The sequence below is a fragment of the Centrocercus urophasianus genome, unplaced genomic scaffold (assembly GCF_019232065.1).
Source record: "Centrocercus urophasianus isolate 14NV4802_14NV808 unplaced genomic scaffold, USGS_Curo_1.0 seq_15, whole genome shotgun sequence".
Lineage (NCBI taxonomy): Eukaryota > Metazoa > Chordata > Aves > Galliformes > Phasianidae > Centrocercus > Centrocercus urophasianus.
In genome coordinates, this window is record NW_024884697.1 from 37005533 (window position 1) to 37028897 (window position 23365).

Sequence of the window (23365 nt, forward strand, 5' to 3'; positions counted from 1 at the left end):
ATTGATTTCAGCATTTAGGAACACCAGGATCTGCCTGTACCTAGATGTGAAGTGGTTATTTAAAGCCATCCCTGGAGGGGAATGCCATGAGAATGGGATTCCTCTGGGGTCTACTGGCTTTAAATGAGCACCCCTCTCTCCCAGAGCTGCACCACTCAGTCCTGCATCTTTTCCAAAGACTTATGTTTGCGCTGTGCTGGATTAATAAATGAAAAACAAACACTGTATCATGTTTTTAGAGATACCGTGTTGCATATGTTAATACCTTGCTTCTGTATACTGACCTCAGGCAGTAGCTAGGATGGCATCTGCAAACTAACTCTTCAAAACATGACCGGCATGCAGATTACTGAGATGAGGGAAATAATCTTGATCTGTGTTTATTTTCCAGCTAAGAAGCTCTTTCAAACAGGCCTTTGGAAAGAAGAAGTCCACCAAGCCTCCCTCGTCCCATTCTGACATCGAAGAACAAACAGACTCATCTCTTCCTTCATCACCCAAATTGCCCCACAGCTCAGGAGAGTGCGGGGCAACATCAATGAAACCGTCACAATCAGCTTCTGCGTAAGTCTCTCCCTCAATATCCTTTCTTCCCAAATGGGATGAGCTGTGAAGACCTCCTCAAAGTGGCCAGTTGTTGTGGTCTTTTAAACCCTTGCTTCATCCATTTGCCAGGTTTACTCAATTTACACACTTATTTTCCAGCAGCTTTTTCTTAGAATATTCTCTCTTATTTTCACAGTTTTTATTCCAAATCATCTAGCAGTACAAATCTCTTTAGAAATGAATGCCTCAAAAGTTTATGCTGTGCTCTTCCTACACCATTAACAACTATGTTCATCCTTTCTGTTCTTGCTTTTTCTACTATGCAACTACTAATTTATATCCTTTTTTAAACCAATTTTCCCTGCTTCTTCAACTTGAAATTTTTTTTGCAGGACTTTACCTTTTAATTTTATTCTGGTCAACATCTTCACTCTGTCAGGGCTGAGAACAAATCATCAATCAGAAGAAGCCACTTCATTTCTTCACTGTGAAATCATTGTGTTCTTGCCATTGTTTTTGTTTTCAATACATTCTTATTGAATTCTCAGTTCCCATTCATATTCTCCTACCTTTGTTTTTTTTTCCTAATGCCTTTAAATGTAATCCTAATTTTTTCCAACACGGGTAAATCATCCTCCATGAACACTCACTCAAGCATATACAACTGCCATCAACCTTCCTCTTCTTGCTCTGAGGGTAACCAGTTCAGAACTATCCTTCCTTAGAGCATGCAGGGAATTCTCTTCTTGCGACTGATGGCTGAAGTTTAGAGTTTCCCTGTGTTTGGTATGCACCTTTTTACAATCAACTTTTGATAGACTGTAAGGATTTTTATTACTAGGTTTAGGCAGCAAATATTTGCATAAAAGAAACTGCTCCACAATAAATGTTTTTCATTTCACACATTTCATGCAGCCTATTAAAGAGTAACTCATCTAGATGTCTAGTTTTATTAGGCATTTTATGTGAAGCTCACACTTTTATGGTTTCAGGTACATGTGTGTATTTGGGGAATAATTTCTGCATTTTGTACCCTTCAGTCTGATTTGCTATCAACCTTAAAATCACTAGTAAAAACCTTAATAGAAAGTGCTTGAAGTTAAACACAACACTGTTCTTCAACAAAATTATCTATTCATGATTCACAGATCTGCTTTCATAACCTTTTCTTTTTCTTCTAAGTGTATCTTTTTGACTTACTGCCTAGATGTCCCGATCACTTGGATTCATCAAGAACAATACTACGTGTCTAACTTTTTATCCCAAGCTCTTCCCATAATTGCTTAGGTTTCTGAGCGAGCCTTGTCTTCCTAAGCTCTCTCTTTAATGGCCTTCTAGTTCTTTGTAACATTTCTGGACACTGATCTTTTGGATCTTTTTTTTTATTATTGTGAGCTTTCTACAAAGGATATAATAAGTTCATTTTTTTACATAAAATATATTTCTTCAGATTAATTTTTTTTTCTGTCATATGGACATTTGAGTTTCTTTGCAAGACTTTTTTCCATTGCACCATTTAAAATTCTACTGTCTTTCATAATTGTCAGCAGTTGCTGTTGAAAGATGACAACTTTGTTCCCTTCACCCAAAATAACCTAATGATTTGACAGTCCTGCAACTATCAAAAGAGAGAAAACTTAAAATTATGTAAATTATTTATAAACATTTAAATTTTTTTTTTCTGCAGATCAGAATTTTGCCTTTTTTTTTTATTAGTTTTTTTTGGTGAAGACTGAATATCTTTCTGAATTTTATAGATGTAGTAGCTGCATGTTGAAGAACTGCAAAAAAAAAAAATTGTTTCATACTTTCTACTTTCTGCTTCCATTCTAGACATCATCTTCCTGATTTTTTTCTAGAACCATATCCAGGCTTTCTGCTTAGTTTTTATCTGCTTTGAAGATGTTTGTCAAGGTGGTTTTTTTTCTACTCCTTCTCATAATATACTGAAAAAAGTCCCAAAAGAAAATAGTGAAAAAATATTTATGTGACTTCCCAGCTGTCAAAATTATTTTATGAGCTAAAATATGCATTTAAATGAAATTTCATTTTTTATTTTGTTAGTGTAGGTATGAGCACTCCAAACCAAGAATTGTGTCAAAATAGTTGGGGAAAAAAATCCTAATACATGCTTCTTTTTTTCTCATTCTGCTCACATTTAAAATATTTGTGCATGTTGTGAATAACATTCTTTCTTTCTCTTCTTCAGTTTGCCATATTTTTTATTTCTGATGAACTCCATCATCTTCCATTTGCTTATAGTTTCTTTACTTTTTCTTGCTCTGAGTTTCTTGTTCTAAAACATTGACTTGACTTTCTTCCGATTGCATCTGTCCAATGCGTGTGTGTGCAGGTCCTCTCTAGGCTGGGCACCAAAGAAAAGGCAAAATGGTCACGTGGTCTACAGGCATAGATCCCGGTAAAACTGAGTGTGGGGCATGGAGTTGTGTACCCAGCTGCTGACCTGAAAAGTGCTGCATCTTCTCCTCCAAAATGCATTTGCATGCATTTGGCGATTAAAATTGACCTCTGTTTCTTGTTTGTCCTATTAGTAGTAATAATTACAATAATAATAATAATACTTATCGTCATAAAATGTGTTTTATATTTAAATTGTTCTGCAAATATTAACTGTTTAAAGTGTCAGTAATAAGAAATGAATAACATTTGGTGAACTGGCTGAAAATTTTGCATAGTGTAACAATGGGTCCAAAATTCAGTGTTCTATTTTGTACTGGTTCTGTTATGCAATGGATCTGGGTGTGATAGACACACAGATACCAAACAATCTGAAACAAGATTTGAAGAGTTGCTGAATGCCTCAGCTGGTCATGTTTTTATCTTTTCTCATAATATAATGATATTTTCCCCTTGAAATTAATACAAAAAGCAACCACATGGTGACTACTTTTAATTCTGTATTCAAGGGGGAAAAAAAAGCTATTTAAGAAAAAGCACCTTTTAATTTAGACATTGTAGGTTTCCAAAACTGTAGGAAAATGGATCAATTAAAACCAATGTGGATTAAAATCTTCTGGATAACAAATCAAAAGCAGAAAAAAGTTCAAAGCAGAAAAAAAATTGTTTGTGGCTTAAAAATAGTCAGTGTCAGTAGCACAGTTTGACCGGCATACTTCAGTTCTTACTATTAGTACTTAGAAAAATCATAACCTTTACACTGAAGAAAAGATCCAGAAAAATCAAGTTAAAGCTCATGGGTGATGCACAGCCAAAAAGAGATTTCTGAAAGGTTTTTAAGGATTTTATTTTTTCACCATATGATCTAACTAAAATAGAAAGGTATAAAGCAAGCCAATCATTTCATCTGGAGGAGGTTTTTCCCTTTTTTAATTTGCAATTTAAGCCTTTTCATGTTTCTTTGATAAGATTCTCTCTTCACTCATAGGGTTTCACCAGCAGCAAGCATTTTCTGTACTTTGATGTTTAGTAATGATACTGCTTTGGGGGGAGAATCTTCCTTTAATCTCCTGCCTGTCACCTGCTCCTTTTTAGGATCTGTGAGTGCACAGAGGCAGAGGCTGAAATAATTCTTCAGCTAAAGAGTGAGCTGAGAGAGAAAGAGCTAAAATTAACGGACATTCGTCTTGAAGCCCTCAGCTCTGCACATCATCTGGATCAGATTCGGGAGGCCATGAACCGCATGCAGGTCAGTGCAGCAGCTGAAGTGATGACAGGGATGCACACCAAAAGTATGCTTGGTGTGTTTCCTTTGCTTTGTTTCAGGTAGGTGTTGATATGCAGCAAACTACAAGATTGACTGTGCTTCAAAAGGATAAGTGTTCAACTTATAGTAGCCCTAGCATTTATATTATCAGTTAAAATGGCTGCGAGAGGTGGAAAAATATAAAATCCATTTTCTAAACCCTGTATCTGGTGAAAGGTGCATGACAGATAAGCAGATCAAGAAGTGATTTCTGTAGATCTTTAAATGCTTTAGCCATGGGACAATATGTGCATATTCTCTCTTCATGTCTAATTCCTAACCCAGTCATGGCTTGCAGAAGCAAACTATGTAAATTTGAACTATATTATTGCATCCAGCATCATTCAGTTTTCACTACATTATTACTTGTGATACTGCTCCAACTATTTCCTGAACACATTTTACTATTTCAGAAGACTTTTCCTTTCATGTGGCTGAAAGGATGCAGAAAGAATCGCATGCTTCAGTGTGGCATGGAGCTCTGTGGGACTCAGCTCTGTCACCTACATGAAATGGTCTAGAGCTGCAAGCTCAGAAATATCCACAATATTCACACAGATAGGGCACAATCATACACTGGGATATGAAGGCCTAAACAAGTTGAACTTCCCCAGAGAAGAATTTGACATAGTTTCATGCCTCCAAAGCTTTAATTTCACCAAAACTGGGCAGAGGAAACTACTTCAGATGCTGCTCTTTGTAATCACCAATTCTTCTCAAATTTTCCTAGTCAGACAGACAGCCACCTAGGAGACGACAGACTCTGACATTTTGGAGGATGGGTGGCGATTAGGAAAGGGGAAGAGTAGGATTGGTGAAGAAGATATAAGAATGCTGTGTGAATTCTAAGCACCGCAAAAATGTGTGATTAGTCAGTGTGTAGTGTGGAGCAGATTAAAATTACATGACTTGTTTCACCATAGCTCCTGATATGATCCCAAGGCTAAACGGTGCATTCACTTGTTTCCTTCTGTGAATGATTTTCTGTTTTGACCCTTCCATTTAACTTTTTTCTCACCTTTGCCAGTAACATCTTTTTATTTGTAGCAGTTGCATTTTTCTGTGCTGATATCCTATATGATTTGCTTGTATAATGTGGCTGAACTGCCTTCATAATAAGACTTTTAGCAGAGCATTAATGAATCAGGAATTAAAATTGATGTGCAAAACAGTATGCGAGAATAAGCCATTGCTTTGTGCTGTGCTTTGTGGTGTAACTGAAAACTAGCTCTACCTGGTACCAAGCTGTTGTCAGGCTGTTTTCATTTTATTATTGCATTTTATTATTTATTATTTCATTTTATTATTATTATGTAGTAATCACCTAGCATCACAGCGAACTTAGTTAAACAAAAAAAATGTCCTAGTTGTGCTGATTCATCTGTCATTGTGTATTTTCATTAGAGAGGGTTTGCTGGCCATTGCATAACCAATCCCATGTCTGAATGATCAAGAAGTCTTATCTGATAACAAGGAAGGTTATGAAACTGTTAAAATGTCAATTTCTAATTGTTTATTTTAAGTTTTCTTTCTCCTCTCTGAAGAAGAATATTTTACCTTCAGTGGCAGTAATCATTTTCATGACTTTAGAAACATTGATATATCAAAGATTTTTCTAAAAACTTACCTAAGTTACTTGGCAATTAAAAATAGCTTCTAAAACTGGGAGTAGCTAAAGAATTTTCCACTGTACTTGAACTATGGTCAGCTGTACAAGAAACACAGAATCTTGGAGAATATGGTGTTTGTGACATATCTTGAGGCAAAAGCTAGAACAATGTTGTAGGATTTTTCTGGCCATTTCAAGTGTATGAAATGTATGAGTGTATGGCCTTTCACTCATTGAGTTTATGCTTCTGATACAGTGCTACATGCTGCAATTAAACTGCTGAGCCACTTACCTCCTTCAGGTAAACAGCAGGCACCAGAAGGAGCACTGTCGGTTTTCGAAAAGAATAAACTTCTGTGCTTTTATGTTGATTTCTTTTGAATACAGAATGAAATTGAGATATTGAAAGCTGAAAATGATCGTCTGAAGGCAGAGACTGGAAATACTGGAAAACCTGCCCGGCCATCATCAGAGTCTTCAAGTAGCACATCGTCTTCTTCATCACGGCAGTCGCTAGGACTTTCTCTGAACAATTTAAACATCACTGAATCTGTTACATCAGGTAAACATATTTTGAGCACATGCATGAATTTATAATAATTTATTAGTTTTCATCTTCTTAACAAGCGTACATGAAAATTAAAATGCCTCATGTCACTCATATGAACATCAGATACACATTCAGTAATGGAGATGAGGAATAAAGTTGACAGACATTTCTGAAAATAACAGTACTGACAGATTCTCATGTCCATATTGGACAAATATCAGTGTAGTACATGCAACTTTCCTTGTTTATTTACAGATCTCTTTGGTCGTCTTCCTTAACATCCCATTTGCATGTTGAGCAGAAGGTGGTCTCAGCTTTATTCCTTACACATGCTTTATGTGATACAGCTAGCTAGCCTGTGTTGGACCAAAACATCATTCATCACAGGAGCTAAATCCTGCCTGGCCTTATTAAGTTCTCATTGTCTTCCATGAATGAGAAAAAGCAAGCAGAACTGTGGTGTACATCCTGAACATTAACATTTCATTATTTTCCATGCCACAGAGTTTATGACAATAAGTCTTCTACATTTGTTTTGATAATGTAGCCAAGAAACAGAAGTGTTGTCTCTAACATTAGAATCAGAAGCACAGCAGAAGCAAAGCAGCACTCATTAGCATAGAGTCCACAGAAAGGATAATGTAGTCTCTGGAAGCAATAAAAATGTGCCTAATAACTGTAGAAAGAGTCTAGGCAAGACTACAGCTGGGAATGAGCCAAACTGCCTGACTGTAATTTGGGTTGGCAGCCAGGCATATTATCTTGCCAGTCATTAATTACATGGATATTTAAATATTTCTTCTGGTTAGCATCAATTTGATATGAAAATCAATATATTTTTATCTACATTCCAATCTATTTTTTTAATCCGGTGCTGCTTTTTAGTATGTATGAAATCAAATTGGACCATGATATATAAGGAAGTGTTGTGAAAAACAGATTGTCCCTGCTCACATATCTGCACACAGAAATAAATAAATAAATCCTTTTTCTTTTTTTCAGAAGGGTAGCTTTAGGAACTCTTATAATAGCAGCTATTAGCACTTTGTCTCTTGACTCTCTCTTTGTCTAGATATAGGAAAAAACTAGACATAGATATAGGAAAAATACTAGCTTGTGTAATACAAGCTTTATATGATTTTGTCTTACTGGTTCAAGATGTTTTTGTAGCATGTAAAGTAATTACTTTTGGTTGTAAGAAATTAAAGAAACGTTAAGAATGCTTAATGAGGAGTGGAGGATTTTATTTGATTAGGAATCCAGCCTTCTTGATCGTTGAGGGTATCATTTTATTGCTGTGCCAGAGAACTATGAAATGTGGAAGCTTCCTCCCAAGGTCTGTGGGGTTTCTGAGGCACTGTTGAACTAAAGTCCCTGAGATACGAAGAGGTGAATCCTGTTGGGAACTAAACTAAGACAGCTACTGAGGGCTTTTGCTCCTCACTTTACAAGCGCTATGGCATTTTCTAAGAAACCAATGTCAGATGAAAATCACTAAACTGATTCACTGCCTCTTCCCAAGAATATGACCATATCTTCCAGATGGGTGAGAGTGAAGAACAAAAAAACAAGGACTAGTACAGGTCTTTCTCTGCACTGTCTGATGAAGTGCATGCTAAAGCCCTACCTAAAGGTTTCTGGGGCCACCATAGCATAGCAAGGTATGCTATCAGGGGCATAGCAGGAGGTAGCAATTGGCATGCCCCTGGAGTTTAGGCCCTCTGCGTGCATCTTCTCAGCTTATTGTGTCCTTGAGAGAGACATCTCAGAAGCAAATGTAATTTTTTTCCTAGCCAAAGAATGATGCCTTGTTCTTAAAGGCTTACTGAAAACTGTATTTGAAAGGCTACCTAAGAGTCATTTAGAAAATGAAAAATTTTAGAGCATCAGAGATATCCTAAATTGCCCTCAGATGAACTGTGACATTATGAAAACTCTTAAGGTTTATTATATATGCCAAAATGCCAAACAAGTGAAGTGAAACATTCAGTGTTAGTGGACAGAAGAACTGGCTGCCTAGAACAAAATGTGCAGAGATTTGATTTTTTCAAGCTCACAGCAAAATGTGCTTCATCTGATCCATTAAAAATAATTAAGTAAACAAACCAGTAGAATCTTCTTTCTAGACCTCAGTTTTCTAGGTCTTGGAGTAAATTATCAAATATTTTACATGAGGACCTGCTTATTTTTAATACATTCACTGAGGTCATATTGGTAAGTTTTATTTTCTTTTGCTTCAAGTGAATACTTCTGTGATTGAATCTCACCTTCTTTAATTTGAAGGAAATTGGACTTTGTGCAAACTCTGACATAGGTCAATGCATTTATTCAATCGTAATAATGGGAATAAGCAGGATTTATGGTTGTGGATTACTGTGCTGACCTTTGAAGAAAATGCAAATTCATAATCTCTCCAAATTTGACAGTTTAAATGTCTAACATGAAAGTCTCCAACAGAACTTCTAGAGGACGACAGACATTTTATTTGTTGAAATAAAGCTACAGGCTCAGTCTTCACTAAGAAATAAATCCTTCCAGATTCTCATTTAGGGACTTAGTGAGGAGCTAGAAATGGAGGCACAGTGCAGATCAGAATTGCTCCTTACCTCCAAGAAAAGTAAAACTTTTTTTTAGTGGAATGGCTAAATATTGTCACATGTTCTGGGGGAATGAAAAATGATTTTCTAAGGATTCTCTTTTTAAGTCTGTGTTATGGGGGAAAAGGGTTCTATCCATGCCATATGTACAGAAGGCAAGAAAATAATCTAGAAAGGGAAATTAAAATGCTATTTTACTGGAGCAGCAAACATATCATTGCAATGATTTGTTGTTTTTCTTCTGACAACATTCTAAAGGGCATAGTGAGTGCCCAAAGACATAAACTCAATTTAAGTTTTATACAACATCTCTTTGTAGATGAATGGTTTTGAACAATTTCCAAGAAGGAAAGAAAAGGCAAAATTATAATGCAAAAATGTCTTTCTTTCTTGTTTCCCAATTCATTTCTATGTGATTAATGCTACTAATATTGCTTCAAAAATTGACAAATTGTAATTGTCTTTTTCATCTCTATCGGAAAAAGGAAAAATGTAGATAAATAGAGATTAAAATGATTGCAAGTTGTTGTGGTAGCAACCTTTGTTTCCAATCAAAAAACCCTTTGAGCAAGTGTTGAAATGATGAGGTGAACATAACTGATACGATTTGTTAGATCTCTTTCCCTTTATTACAGATATTTTGTTGGATGATGTCACAGATGGAGCACTCCACAAAGACGGCCATAGTGTGAAAATTTTAGTCACTATAAATAAGGGTTATAGTCGATCCAAGGTAAGTTTGTTACCCAGCAGTCACAAAATTACTACTCTGGCACATCCTCCATTACAGTAACTAAGCTCTTTTCAGTGTTTTCAGCCAGGAAGTGAATAAATGTCCAAAAGGCAGCAGCCTTTGCCCTGTTGTTTGTGTTCAGTTTGGCGCTCTCTCATATGTCCTCCTCCTGCCTTTGTAGTGGTTCAGACATTACCAATTCTCAGTTTAATTAGTAGTAATACATTCTGGGACTTGCTAGCTCCTTTTAAAAGTAGTTATAAATTAGATATATGCTTTATACCTCTTAGAGTGCAACTATGAATATGCTGCTGGGTAATCAGTTTGAAATAGAGTTGTTTATTCATGTTCTGTGTTGCAGAAAAATTATAAACACAGTGCAACTTTTATTTACATTCAACTCTTTACAATTATTGGTGAAAGCTTATAGAAGAATAAGATACTTTATTTCCTTCTGTATAAATATGTACCAAAGTAATATTACCTATACCTTTTTCTGGCATGGAGGCTGTTAACAAACTTGTAACATCACATACCAAATAATGCTACTTTTCTTTATTTGGGAAAATCAGGAGTCTTTATAGCAAATTTCTTGCCACCATTTTTAGTCTAGTTCTCAAAGTATCTGTCTTTTCAGGATCAAAAGTCGCATACGTATCTGATAGGATCAATTGGAGTTAGTGGCAAAACAAAATGGGACGTTTTAGATGGTGTAATCAGACGTCTCTTTAAGGTAAGGTACTAAAAACATAACTTAAATATTAATTCAATATCCTTTCTCAATTAAGAAAAAGCCTATGTGTTTGGTTTGTCTTACCAAGTCATTTTTTTTAATATATAGCTAACACCACCATTAACCTTTACTGTTAATGTTGCTGTATTTTTTCATGATCATAGGTGGTTCCTATTGAATTTGACTGCAAGAATCTCCTCTCCAAATGAATTCATCTGTACTTTGGTATACTGCTTTCATTCAATAACTGTATCCACTTTTACATCTTATATTTTTCTATAATTTCAGGAATATATTTTCCGAGTGGATCCAGCTGCTAGCTTGGGTTTAAACTCTGACTGCATTGCTAGCTATTGTATAGGGGATGTAACTAGAGCCCATAGCCTAGAAGTGCCTGAACTGCTGCCTTGTGGATATCTGGTTGGAGATAATAACATCATCACTGTGAACCTGAAAGGTAAAACCCTAAGAATATTTTTGCAGACACTGTACAGCTCTTCAATGCATTTCTCCATACCTTCTTTTTTCTTTCCTTCTTTTTTCTTTCCTAAAGCCTGACCTTTCTGTATTTTGTGTCCAGTTCAAGGATTCATTTGGCACATATGTCACACATTTCTGTATGACATTGTACAGTACCTATCACAGGGACATTTTGAGGTAAACCTAAGAATTTCTCTCTCCTCTGTCTAATTGTCAAATTACCACAACAAAGTGTAAATTTCTGAATAGTGGACAAGGAAGAGCAAGCAAACAAACAGGAAAAAACCCATAGACTGTGACAAAAAATATGTATGTATTACCCAATTCTTCAGCAAAAATTTGAAACATTTTGAAAGCTGTAGGGATTTGCTGTTGGAGTGGAGAGTGGCCTTCAGAATTGTCCATGTATGGATGTGACAACCAGTAACTCCTGTAGCTGTCAAATTGTCCTTTTTTTTTTTTTTATCATAGTTGCCTGTAGTGTCTGAAACACGCATCTTTGCCTCACTGAGCCTTCTCTTCACATTTACTTTGATATGCTTTCTCCCATCCATTTAGTCACACTGCCACTGCCACTGTTTTATGTTTTGGCCCTGCATAAGGATATCAGCATTTCCACATTAGCAGAGCCCTTGACAGGTGTTTGGTTTAGGAAGTATCTCACCTTGCTTAGAGCATGGCACTGATGTCATCGGATGCTGGTCCAAACCTGTACTTACTTTAGCATGGATGAAGACAAGCCATTTTTCTTTTCTTTCTTTCCCAGGAGTGGAAGAAAACAGTTTGGACAGTTTTGTGTTTGACACATTAATTCCTAAGCCAATTACCCAGCGGTACTTTAATTTACTGATGGAGCATCGCAGAATTATTCTTTCGGGACCCAGTGGCACAGGAAAAACCTATTTAGCTAATAGGCTGGCTGAATATATTATAACTAAATCTGGGAGGAAAAAAACTGAAGATGCCATTACAACCTTTAATGTAGATCACAAGTCAAGCAAGGTAAGTTAGAAATGAAATAATAACTTACTGCCTGGTTTGTAGGGAGATTATAGAGTATACCATTAGCTGGCATACTGATTGTTGCTCAGTTAGCATCTTTTTCGACAAGGATTCACTCTCCAATCCCAGTTAAGAATAAAGACCAAATCTTTCTATTCTAAACAAACTATTGAAGCACTGAAGGAAAAACAGAATTTTTCCTCATTTGAGGAAATCTATCTTAAGGCCGTGTGCACAGTCACATGTCAATTCTTGATGTATCTGTAATTCCTTCATCAGAAACGTTATAGAACAGCTGGTCTAGCTTGCTTTTGTATAGTGGCAATAGCAGCCTATTTTTAGTGAAGATTTGAGAATGGGAATTTTGAACCACTCTCTTGGGTGCAGCAATCAGCTACAAATATGACTACTCCCATGGTTTCTGCTGTACATCGGTCAGGAAGCTGACCATAGTAAAATTGCCTAAATGTGACATCTTGTCACAGTCAGAGCAATTTACGTGGCTCAAATTAGCAAGCCTCTAACGTGACTACTGTGGCAGCCCCAGATCATACTAATCACTTGCTATCCTAGATTGGGTATACTCCTAACTTGGTACCCCGGGAAAAGAAAATGAAAGGTTTTGTCCAGAGCTTTCTGACTTGCACAGAACATAATGAATGTTAACATAATATAAGAAGGAAGAACATACAGATCTCAAAGGGGTGAGAGAACCATTCCAGTACAAACATCGCTTTCCATTGTCTTTATACAGAAGATTTGTGGTGCCTTTTACTTTGGCGGGGAATGTGCTCATGTTTTATTGCTATACTGCATATACATTTATAATGGAAATTGTCCCACAAATGAGCAAGCTTTTAGATTACTGGTAAATTGCTTGATATATGCGGTGGATTTCTTCCGCCCCCACCCGCCCTCCCCCTTTCTATTTGCATAGAGATTTTGAGTTTGTAGTAAAAAAGAAAAAGCATCATTGTCAAATGCCAAGTGTGCTCAAACAACACAGATGGTGCTTTTTCTTGGAAGAAGCCCATGATGTTCCCTAGAGAAACCTGAGCATAGAAAGCCAAAGAAAAATCATTCTTGAAATAAGAAAAATATTACATGTTCTTTTTAAAGAGAAGAAGATTCTGCTATCCTCAGTCCAGGAAGTGAAATGACAATAGGAGCTTTGCCTATAATATTGAACATTCCTAACACTGTCGCAATTAGTTACCTCTAGGGAAAGAGCTATAAAACTGTATAGCTCAGAACATCAAGGGCAATAAAGCATCAAGGAAAATATGAAATATTTTGATTGTAGAAGGCTTGCTTTTACTTCAGCACTAAATGACATCCAGACAGGAAAAAAAAAAAAAAAAAACATTCACAAGAGGATCTTTACTGTAAGATGTGATATAGAAACCCCAAAAGATCAGGTTTTCAAGGAGAATAATGAAAGGAGATATCTATGGGAGCAGTTCAATATGCTTAGTTTGTGTGACAATTTGGTTGGATTTTGTTTCATTGTTTTTTGGATTTTGGTTTGTTTCATTGTTATATATATATATATATGTGGCATTCATAAAAATGGGTAGGATATTTTATTGCAACCTGTTTTCTACTGGACTTATTTTGCCAGCAGGTTTCTAAGAACAGTATCCACCAAATAGGAATGTGTCTGTTTCAGTCGTTTGCCTTAAGTTTAGAGCCTTTGTTCTTCCTAGCACGTGGCTTCAGTGTTGTCCCGTCTAAGAAGCATGTGCTCATCCAGCTGAGCAGTCCACAGTGGTGAAACTCTGTAGCAACCTCTTTTTCTGAAGTTCTTTTCCCCCGAAATTACATCTGTGGTCTAACTGGGCTAATCTTTCATGGTTTTTGTTAATTCTGCTGAAGGATCTGCGACAATACCTAGCTAACCTAGCTGAGCAATGCAGTGCTGACAACAACGGTGCTGACCTCCCTGTGGTCATAATTCTGGATAACCTCCACCATATCAGTTCACTAAGTGACATCTTCAATGGTTTCCTCAATTGTAAATACAATAAATGGTAAGTAGAAGCTCTTTTCTCCGCTTTCTCACATCACATTTACTCACATTACAGTAAAAGCTGTTTGTTACTTTGCAAAATGAAATGTTCCAGTAAATACTTAGATTCCCTTAGGCTGTCAGCAAGGCTTCTGTACAGCACCTTCAATTTAAGCACTTGAACAATTTTGACCCTCTTCAGCCAAGTACTTATGTGCCAACTTTACTTTATGATCCCTTGCACTGCACTGAGACTGAATTTAAGACGTACTTGACTGAATTAGGTTCTTATCTCTTTTGCCCTGACAGGTCACATAAGATCATTAGTACCATGAGGTTGGCTTATGGGAAAGAATAATAAATGTGCTTTATAATAGGGGAATTTGGGACATGTGGGAACACATGAACCATGCCATGGAGAAGCAACTGTGGATAGTTTGGTTTTTTTTTTCTGTGAGTTATAATAGTGAAGAAGTATGGAGTTAGCTGAATGTCCTTTATTGCCAAGCAAGAATAACAATGTTTTCTGGGATTTTTATTGGCCACTGACTATTTTTACTGTAAAAGCACCATCATAGGCATTTCCCCTCATAAAAATTGCTGAATGCTACGTCTTACGCACGAGATTCATTGTCGTCTGAAATTAAAATTCTGAGCTTCCCACAAAATAATGAGGCATATGATCAGAGTTGCCTCATTTATTCTGTATTATAGATGAGTGATGGTGAACTACAAATGTATAGAGAGGGAAATCATACGAGAACAAGAATTACAAAAGGGGATACTGCACAATATCTTAAATCTAAAATTATAACACATCCACACTCTTCAAAATTAGCCTAGCACAAATAAGATTAAGAATATTCTCTGAATATCTGAAAAGATTATCCCTCAACGAAACATGCTAATTCTCTTTCCAGTCCCTATATTATTGGAACTATGAACCAGGGAGTTTCCTCCTCACCAAATCTGGAGCTGCATCACAATTTCAGGTACCTTCACTTTGTTTTTACTATGTCTGTGTTTGCACAGAAGTCTCAAGCTCCCTGCTCCTCTGACTAGCTCTTCAATAAACATTGATCTTGTGTCTCATCACAGGAGAATGTTTGAGATTCTGTGACTTTCCCTGTACTGAGAGGTCTCAGTATGGTGCTTGGGAATGTTGAAAAAAAAAAAACGAGATGCTTTCCAGCGTTTCTAGCACTATTCTGAGCATGATGGCATTCTTGCATTCCATTTGTCTTCAGCAGTGTCTTGAATTCCTGCTAAGAACTGTGACAGTGAGCAGTAATGCAGTTTTATACTTGCCGGTTCACAAGATTTAGAAGCGTATGACATTATTGTCATCTACCTGTTAAAGAGGAACTCTACTTGTAATTCATTGCTACTTGACATTTATCCTTTCTACCTAGGTGGGTGCTGTGTGCTAATCACACTGAGCCTGTTAAAGGTTTCTTAGGAAGATACCTGAGAAGGAAACTAATTGAGACTGAAATAGAAAAGAACATACGCAATAATGAGCTCATCAAAATCATTGACTGGATCCCAAAAACATGGCATCATCTCAACAGCTTCCTAGAAACACACAGCTCTTCAGATGTAACCATTGGTGAGTCTTAGCAAACTGGTTTGAAATAAAGACACAGGCTGACTATTTCAGAGGTTTGTGAAAGTTGAATTCTCTTTTTAAAATTTGTCATCTGTCAGTGATAAATACAAAATAAGTGTGAGGAGTTCACCTAGTTAGTGTTGCCAGCAAGGCTGAAATGAAAAGATAGTATATATTTCCTGGTGTCTGTGCTTTGGTTGCTAAAGATTTTAAAGTAAATTGCTATCATCTTAAGAAAATAACTTCACAAAATATTACCTCAACAACAACTTTGCTAAGCTTTATTTTTTCTGGCCATCACGCTGCAGCATAATCAAAGCAGTAAAAACACTTGGACTGTCATTTCTGCAAACTAGTGGAAGATATACCTGAGGTCTTTTAGTGGAAAAGCTTTGTTAGCAAGTCATCTTTTTACACTGGTTTGGCAGTAAAACTGGTGAGTATTCATCTGACCATAGAACTGGATAAAGTGACACTAGTTCATTTTTAATAACAGGTTACTGGTAGATCCTATACTGTAGTCCTGTATTTGTATTCTCTATGCTTGAATACCACTTTTTAAATTTTATAAAGGTTATTTTCAGTGGGCTTACTAGGGGTACTTTTTCAATGCACAATTTGACTTCTCAGGTCCCCGCCTTTTCCTCCCTTGTCCCATGGATGTTGACGGCTCCAGAGTGTGGTTCACAGACCTCTGGAACTACTCCTTGGTGCCATATCTTCTGGAAGCAGTGAGAGAAGGACTTCAGGTATGTCATTTGCTTCCTAACAATTGCTTATAGGCTTCCTCTAAGTTACATTTAACTAATGCATCCAATTGTAAATACTGTTGAATTTATAAGAAAAAAACTCTGAAGAGATCATAGATATTAATGTTTGGCTCCTTTTGACTTGCTCATAACCTGAGCAGGTCTCAGTCTACCTCTGGATGTGAGAGTTAGTAGATTCTACATTGGTGTAAGAAAAGAGCTTTAGTCTGCCTGATCTTGTCCAACATGTAGAGAAGTACACATGCAGGCATGTGGAGGAAAGCTTGTGAACAAGTATATTTTCACCATTTAGAAGACGGAGATAATTTACTTTTTGGCCATGTTGAGCATGAAGATCTGTCCCTTTTCATCTTTGTATCTTGCACCGCCACTTGTCTTCCCCTGAATTTTGTTCTTTCCTTATCTCTTTCTCATTATGGGCTTTCTAATGACTGTAATTATCATTGTGGATAACAGCATTATCAGTTCAGAGTATTTCATTGTTCCCTCCATCATGTCTTCTCCACACCTAGGCTTTAACACCAGTTCCAGTCTCGTAGCATTCTCTGTCTATTGATATTGAACCAAATAATGTTTAATAGTAATTTTAGTAGGACTATGAATAGTTTCACAGTATCAAGGACTGTAAACTGTTCCATACAGGTTATGATTTGGGACCTCTGCACAGGTTTGGAGCAAACTTAAATCTTGCAATTAATCCCTTTTTTTTTTTTTTTTTCTGTTTGTATTTGGCTTTCTCTCTTTTCCTTTCCTTTTATGTCTGCAACTCCTCTGTGCCCCCTGGCAAGGCCCATTGTGAAAAGACTTTCTTTTTTTTTTTTTTTTTTTGCCACACATGACAGCAAAAGAAATTACTTCATGATGCAGAGAGGGTTGTTATGGAACAGTCAAAGATCCATGAAAGCAGCTGCAGGTTCTTTATCGCCTTGTACTGACATAGTGGCATGCTGACAAGATGGAAGTTTCACATCTTGCCTGTTGAATATCTCACACAATCCTAGAACTGCTTATCTTTCTGGAAATTACAGCGTGTCTATGCTGTGCAAAAAAGTGCCAAACATCCACTGGAACAGCCACAGTGAGATTAAGAGCACTTGTTTAGATCAGCCATAAAAACACAGGGATATTCATCGTGTTCATATTTTTCCAAGTATGCAGGGTAACTCCTTAAATAAAAACTTCAATTTTGGAGCAGAAGATGGCAGCAGACAGAAGAAAATATGTTGTTTCATGAGCCATTCCACTTTTTATATGCTTAGGATGCCTTCCAAAGAACAGCATTACTAACAATAAACAGAAACCTTTTATATGATATAGTTAGATGTTCCTGGAACCAGGGAAGGGTAGAAAATTACTTTCTAGCCTGGTGCTTTGTAAGCTCACTTGTCAAACATGCAGTTTACAAACCTTGCCCCAGCTTCCAGGAAGGTTTTAGCCACTGTTTGTCTCAGATGAGAGGCAGTGCTACCTACAGCCAGGAGATAGGAGTCAGCTTGCTAAGAAACATTTCTTCTTGGCTTGTTTAATCAAATCCTTTCTAAGCAGCCGTGCCTCTGTTTAGGGCAGAAGTCTGAGTATTTCTGTATACAATACAGGGAACTGGGCTGCCTAACCTGAAAATCTGGATCCAGCAAGTGCCTGGAAGCAGGTGTTGCAATAATAAGCACAACTCTTCTCTCTGGCTTCAGCACTAGAATCCTTTGCTGTTTGACTCATGTTAGGAGTACAGCCCATCTAAATGCCTCCGCCAGTGTTATGCTTTTTCTTGGACTGTGTGAAGTTGTTTGAGCTGAGAGAGATCATGGAAGACCCTGGTAGCGGGCTCCCAAGTCCCATGTGTCATTGTCACTGAAGGCAGCACAGCTAAAGGAGATCTGTCAAACTGCAGCCAAGGGTCTCTCAGTTGACCTGTTGCTTGTGAACAGCAGAGTACAGAAGGTGCATTTTAGTGAGGAAGTTACCGGACCTCCTAAACATATAGTATTCTCATTCTTCCTTCATTCTGGCATTACAGATTTATAAGCCTTTAACAGATTTATAAGCCCTTAACAATGGGGAAAACTTGTCCTTTGTGAATTTCTTCTCTTAACCTTGTGAAAGATCTCAGGGTTTGTACAGATGTCTGCTTCTGCATCCCATTTTGCTAGGAGAAAAAAACAATCAATGTTGGCACTTCCTAATTCACTTTAAATAAAATCCAGTTAACTTGAATGTTTTAGATAGATCAAAGATAATTTCACCTTACATCTTAGGCAAGTTACCTAAAGGTCTCGTTTCTCATACCAAAGGCTTGTAGCTCGTACCGTTGCCTACAAGTATCACTAGTTACAGAGTGCTGTTCAACTTGCATCCATTCTGAGTATTGAAGGAGCACTAATGGGGATGAAATCTTTTCAGTGTGTTATCATATCTGAGTGCTGAGCATGTTTGAAAGCAAACTTTTACTAGAAAGGTTTAAATGAGTTTGATGACTTTTGTCTGCCATTAAAACCAGTAGTGAAAATTATTGGATACTTACCTGTGTTATATTCACACTGCAGATGTATGGTAAGAGGGCACCCTGGGAAGATCCCTCCAAGTGGGTAGCTGACACATATCCATGGAGCTCTGCATCTCTACAGCATGAGTGGCCATCGTTACTCCAGTTAAGACCAGAAGATGTTGGTTATGAAGGTTATGCATCAGCAAAAGAAGGAACAACCTCCAAGCATGTTCCACAGACTGATACAGAGGGGGATCCCTTGGTATGACTTAAACTTAGGGAAAAATGATTTTCAATATATACCTTGATGTCACATGTTAAACTGTACATTATACAGTAAAAAAATATGTTATGTACCTGTTCCAAACTGTGTTTTTAAAATGAAGTCTACTGTGTGTCAGATAAAGTAAGGAAAAAAAAAGAAAGGGCAAGAATCACCTTCACAGTGATGGGTCCCTAAATCACAAGCATTTTCTATCTGCCCAGAAGTGTTTCCATGTATCTAGTACTCATCATTCAGGTACCACTCTTAAGCAACTTGCTTAATCAGCTTGCTCTGAATACACTTTTCCAGGTCAGCCAATTTGTCATGTACATCCTATGTGTGAAGGATATCCTCTCTCTCTCTCTCTCTATATATATATATATATGTACAAGGGATAACTGAGAAACTCACATAATCTAACTTTGCTATGGTAGAGAATTTAGTGGAAATGCAAATTATAGAGTTACCTTTCCTTTCCTCTGAACGTTTCAAGAAAACTTGTGACTGTATAAGACTCTTAAAGTAAAAAGAATGCAAATATAATGCCCTTCAAAGATAAGAGGTCGATTTCCCTAAATGCCATATATCATTTTACCTAAATGTGATCCCAAATGTTTGAGATTAACCATTGCTGCTTGTGATAATGGGATATTAAATTGCTTTATTGAACTGCTCTTCCCATATAGCACTTCTTCTATTGACTTTCAATCATAATTTGTAGTATTATTGTAGAGAATAGTATCTCTGGAATACAGGGAGCTCTCAGAAGAAGGGAATTTCATGGAGGAAAATGCATTAAACTCTTACCAATGCTAAAGCAGTGACTTTTCAGCCTCCTTGAAATGTATGGGGAAGCATTTGGTACCCAAATCAGACCTTGCATCCCAAGTGTAGGAAATCAGCTCATCTGATCTCATCTTCCAAAGCAAAAGATTTGGAGTGATTGTTTGGCCCTTTGATTTGACCTCTCAGTGAGCATATTGCCCAGGCTTCCAGCACACATGCATCTCCTTCCACTAAGGTCACTATACTTGGGTAGGCAGATTTCAGCATCCTGTCACCCGTGCTCCCTGCACACTGTGATCATTTGTTGTTTACAGCTTCTTCTATCTGACCAGTTGTCAGAAGATGAAACTTGTGAATGTGCGGCTTGAGGTGGAGCTCACAGGGAGACACAGCGACACAAGGGGAGCGTGATCATATCTAAACACTGTGCTTGTGCAAGCAGGACATTTGACAGGAAGGCTGTATTACACACCCAATGCATGTATCTAGTATTCTTCCGCATGAATACTTCTTAACCTTCAGCAAAAGCTTCCTGATAGCATTAAAGAGTATTAAATGCTCTTCAATTCTATGAGAAATCTTTGCAAATAGCATCCCACAGAAACCACAGAAATGTAAAGTTTCCCCAGAAAACAGAGAAAAAGAGCTTAATGTGCATATACAAGGATGTACCTTTGCCTCTGTTTTTTTTCATTACCTGTTTTTTCCCATGAACAACCTATTTATTCATTAAAAAAACTCTAAAGCAGTGTCAACATCTCTTGAAGCCCTGAGAATGCTAGTAAAAGTAGATACTTTATAAATAAAATCCTGGTAATTATACAGGTAGAGCAACAAACACCCAAGTAATTTTCTGGGGCCTATTGCTGCTTTTTGATGTTTTGTTTTTAGGTGGCCTCAAATCCTAACAATTTGAGTTGATGAGTTATACTCCTAATGAGTTATTTGGGGTTCCACTCTCCTGGGAAGGGGGTTCTCTTGCTGCTCTCTGCTAGGCTGTTCCTTCAGCAGCAAATGGGACCCTTTTAGGAAGCAGCTGGCCTCAAACCACCCCACGCCCACTCCCTCCCATTCTCTCTCTTGCAGAGTGGCTATGTTAGTGTGATTTTGTTTGCAGTTGCTTTTCCAGTGTGATACTTCTTTGCCATCCAAAATGATCTGGAAGCTCTACTGTCTGCAAATATGGGCCCAGATGTCCGGCTGTGATATGGCTTCCTTCCCCTGCTGGTGGTGCAGCTGCAGCCATTCTCACCCTTGAATGAAAGAGAGCTATCAGGCAGCTTCATTATATCCCTCTGGCTCTCCGGACCTTTAAACTCACATTGCTATTTAAAGACCAGAAGGCAGCAAAAAGGGTACCAGGAGGAGCTGCTGACTCCCTGCCCTTTCAGAAATCCTTTTGTACAGTCCCCTCAGCTAGATACCAGCACACCTCGTACAGCAAGGCAGCTTAATTAAATTTTAACACGGCTGCTGCAGCATTAAATGAGACAAGATTATGTAAACATTTCTTTCTTCTTTCAGATGAATATGCTAATGAGGCTTCAAGAGGCAGCCAACTTTTCGAGCGCACAAAGCTGTGACAGCGATAGCACCAGCCACCACGATGACATTTTGGATTCATCCCTTGAATCGACTCTCTGAAATGGACAGCCCTTGGTGGAGGATTATGGTAATATCTGCTTCCACGAGACCACTGCCAGTATTAAAGCAGCACGCCGAGGTCCCTGAATGAGAACGGTGTGTTGTAGATAGGCAGGAGACCTAACTGCAAAGTCAGGAAGAAAAATTGAAGTGGAGAGCTTGAATTAGCTTAATTTCAAGGCATTTTGATACCTATGGAGCCAAGTGAGACTCCATTTGTCAACTGGAAGGGGCCCTGGATCGAGGGCATCTAAGCAGATTGCACACGTTAGCCAAACTGGAATTTTTTTTTCCTTTTTCTCTCTCTCTTTTTCTCTCTCTCTCGCTCTCTCTGCTCTCTCTGCTCTCTCTCTGTCTCTGTTTATCTGTACAAGTTTACAGTGCAACTTCTTTTGTTCTTTTGTTGTTTTTTTTCCTTTTTTTTTTTTTTTTTTTTCCCTTTCCTTTACCCTGAGGTGCTGCATACACAATGCAGTCCTTCTAATTCTCTTCTAACCTCTGTTGTGCCACGTGGTGCTGGTCACAGGACTGCAGTGGTGTTGGTGTTGTACGCTACTGCCCATTCCAAAATGAATCAAAGATGATGATCATAACTCAGAAAGCACAAACAGTATTGTGCAATCACCAGAAAACATGACTGTGATATGCTGGATAAGTGCCAATTTAATTCTAACTGCCATGGTCACGGTGATGCGCTCCATCAAGTTTTTAGTATACGAGTCACAGATTTTATAAAGTTGTTTTTACCACAAAGGTCTTTTTTAACCACCTGCCCACTCCTTAACAACAGTTTTATACCAATTATTATCCAACACTGATTAAAGGCTTCTTAGGGCTTCATTTGTTTGAGCCTTTTCAGTGAAAGAAGGAACATTTCTTATGGTGCTGTCTCACTGCCTTAAAACAGATTTCTAGAACAGTTTTACAGTTGGTTTAATTCCTAAACCATTGGTAATTTACACTGTTTTTTTCTTCATTTACTAATGAGAAACCGTCAGTTAACACAGTAGCCTCATATCTGTATATCATGATTTTTTAAAGAAATGGATAGGAGAAAGAACAGTTGCTATATAATATTTTTATCTTGTGAATAGATTGCTCTGCCTACCCTCAGAAATACACAAGGAACCCAAACCCACTTCCACTGCCACCTAAACGCTGAGAAAATCGGCTCAAATCCATTTGGTCCCATGGAATGGAGTTTTTGGAGGACAGATGTTTTGAATTTTTATCCAGCAGAGCTGGATGCACTTGATGCAGCATGAGCACAAATATATGGTTTTGGTTTTGTTTTGTTTCTTTTTTTCCTTTTTCTGGTTTTAGCATGTTGTTTTGATTGCTATTGTTGTACATGAAAAATTCAGCATAGAGGAACACTGAAGCAGTGATGTCCACTGTGGAAGAGGAAGAGTTTATACTGTAAAAGTGGGTTGGTTTTGCACAGTCTATTGGGTGGGTAATGTAAATATATGAAGAAAAAAAAAAAAAGAAAAAGAAAAAAAAAAAAAAAAAAAAAAAAGCCTTGCACAAATCAAATAAAAACAAACAAGCAAACAAACAAAAAATTGTATTTTATTCTGTTGGTGTTAAGAGATGTTTCACTTGCTGAGATTTCTAGTATGTTACAAACAAATACAGAATGCAAACCTTAAAAGCTGTTCTTACCTGGTGTGTTTGTCCTGTACTTACAGTTGTTATGACTATGCAGGAGCTATCAATGCTACAGTGACCATGTTTCGATATCTCTATGAAACCAATACATTTTGGGGGACTGAACATCTGGAAATGATTTAAGTGCATATGTCATGGCAGGCTACAACCAGATTG

At 37.4% G+C, this 23365-nt stretch overlaps 1 protein-coding gene across 4 annotated transcripts in view; it reads left to right on the forward strand.

Annotated features, from left to right (window-relative positions):
• The window catches only part of NAV3 (neuron navigator 3), a 252315-nt gene extending 229487 nt beyond the window's left edge, over positions 1 to 22828 (forward strand). For 3 of the 4 annotated variants that reach the window (XM_042815980.1, XM_042815983.1, XM_042815984.1), the window contains 13 exons: positions 392 to 564; positions 4060 to 4213; positions 6267 to 6441; positions 9662 to 9759; positions 10397 to 10492; positions 10781 to 10949; positions 11739 to 11974; positions 13850 to 14004; positions 14903 to 14974; positions 15395 to 15591; positions 16222 to 16340; positions 18902 to 19105; positions 21419 to 22828. In XM_042815980.1, the coding sequence (XP_042671914.1) occupies positions 392 to 564; positions 4060 to 4213; positions 6267 to 6441; positions 9662 to 9759; positions 10397 to 10492; positions 10781 to 10949; positions 11739 to 11974; positions 13850 to 14004; positions 14903 to 14974; positions 15395 to 15591; positions 16222 to 16340; positions 18902 to 19105; positions 21419 to 21538 (1968 nt within the window). In that variant the 3' untranslated portion in view covers positions 21539 to 22828. The remainder of the gene's footprint in view (positions 1 to 391; positions 565 to 4059; positions 4214 to 6266; positions 6442 to 9661; positions 9760 to 10396; positions 10493 to 10780; positions 10950 to 11738; positions 11975 to 13849; positions 14005 to 14902; positions 14975 to 15394; positions 15592 to 16221; positions 16341 to 18901; positions 19106 to 21418) is intronic. The other variant, XM_042815979.1, reaches the window with a different exon arrangement.
• The last annotated feature ends 537 nt before the right edge of the window (positions 22829 to 23365 follow it).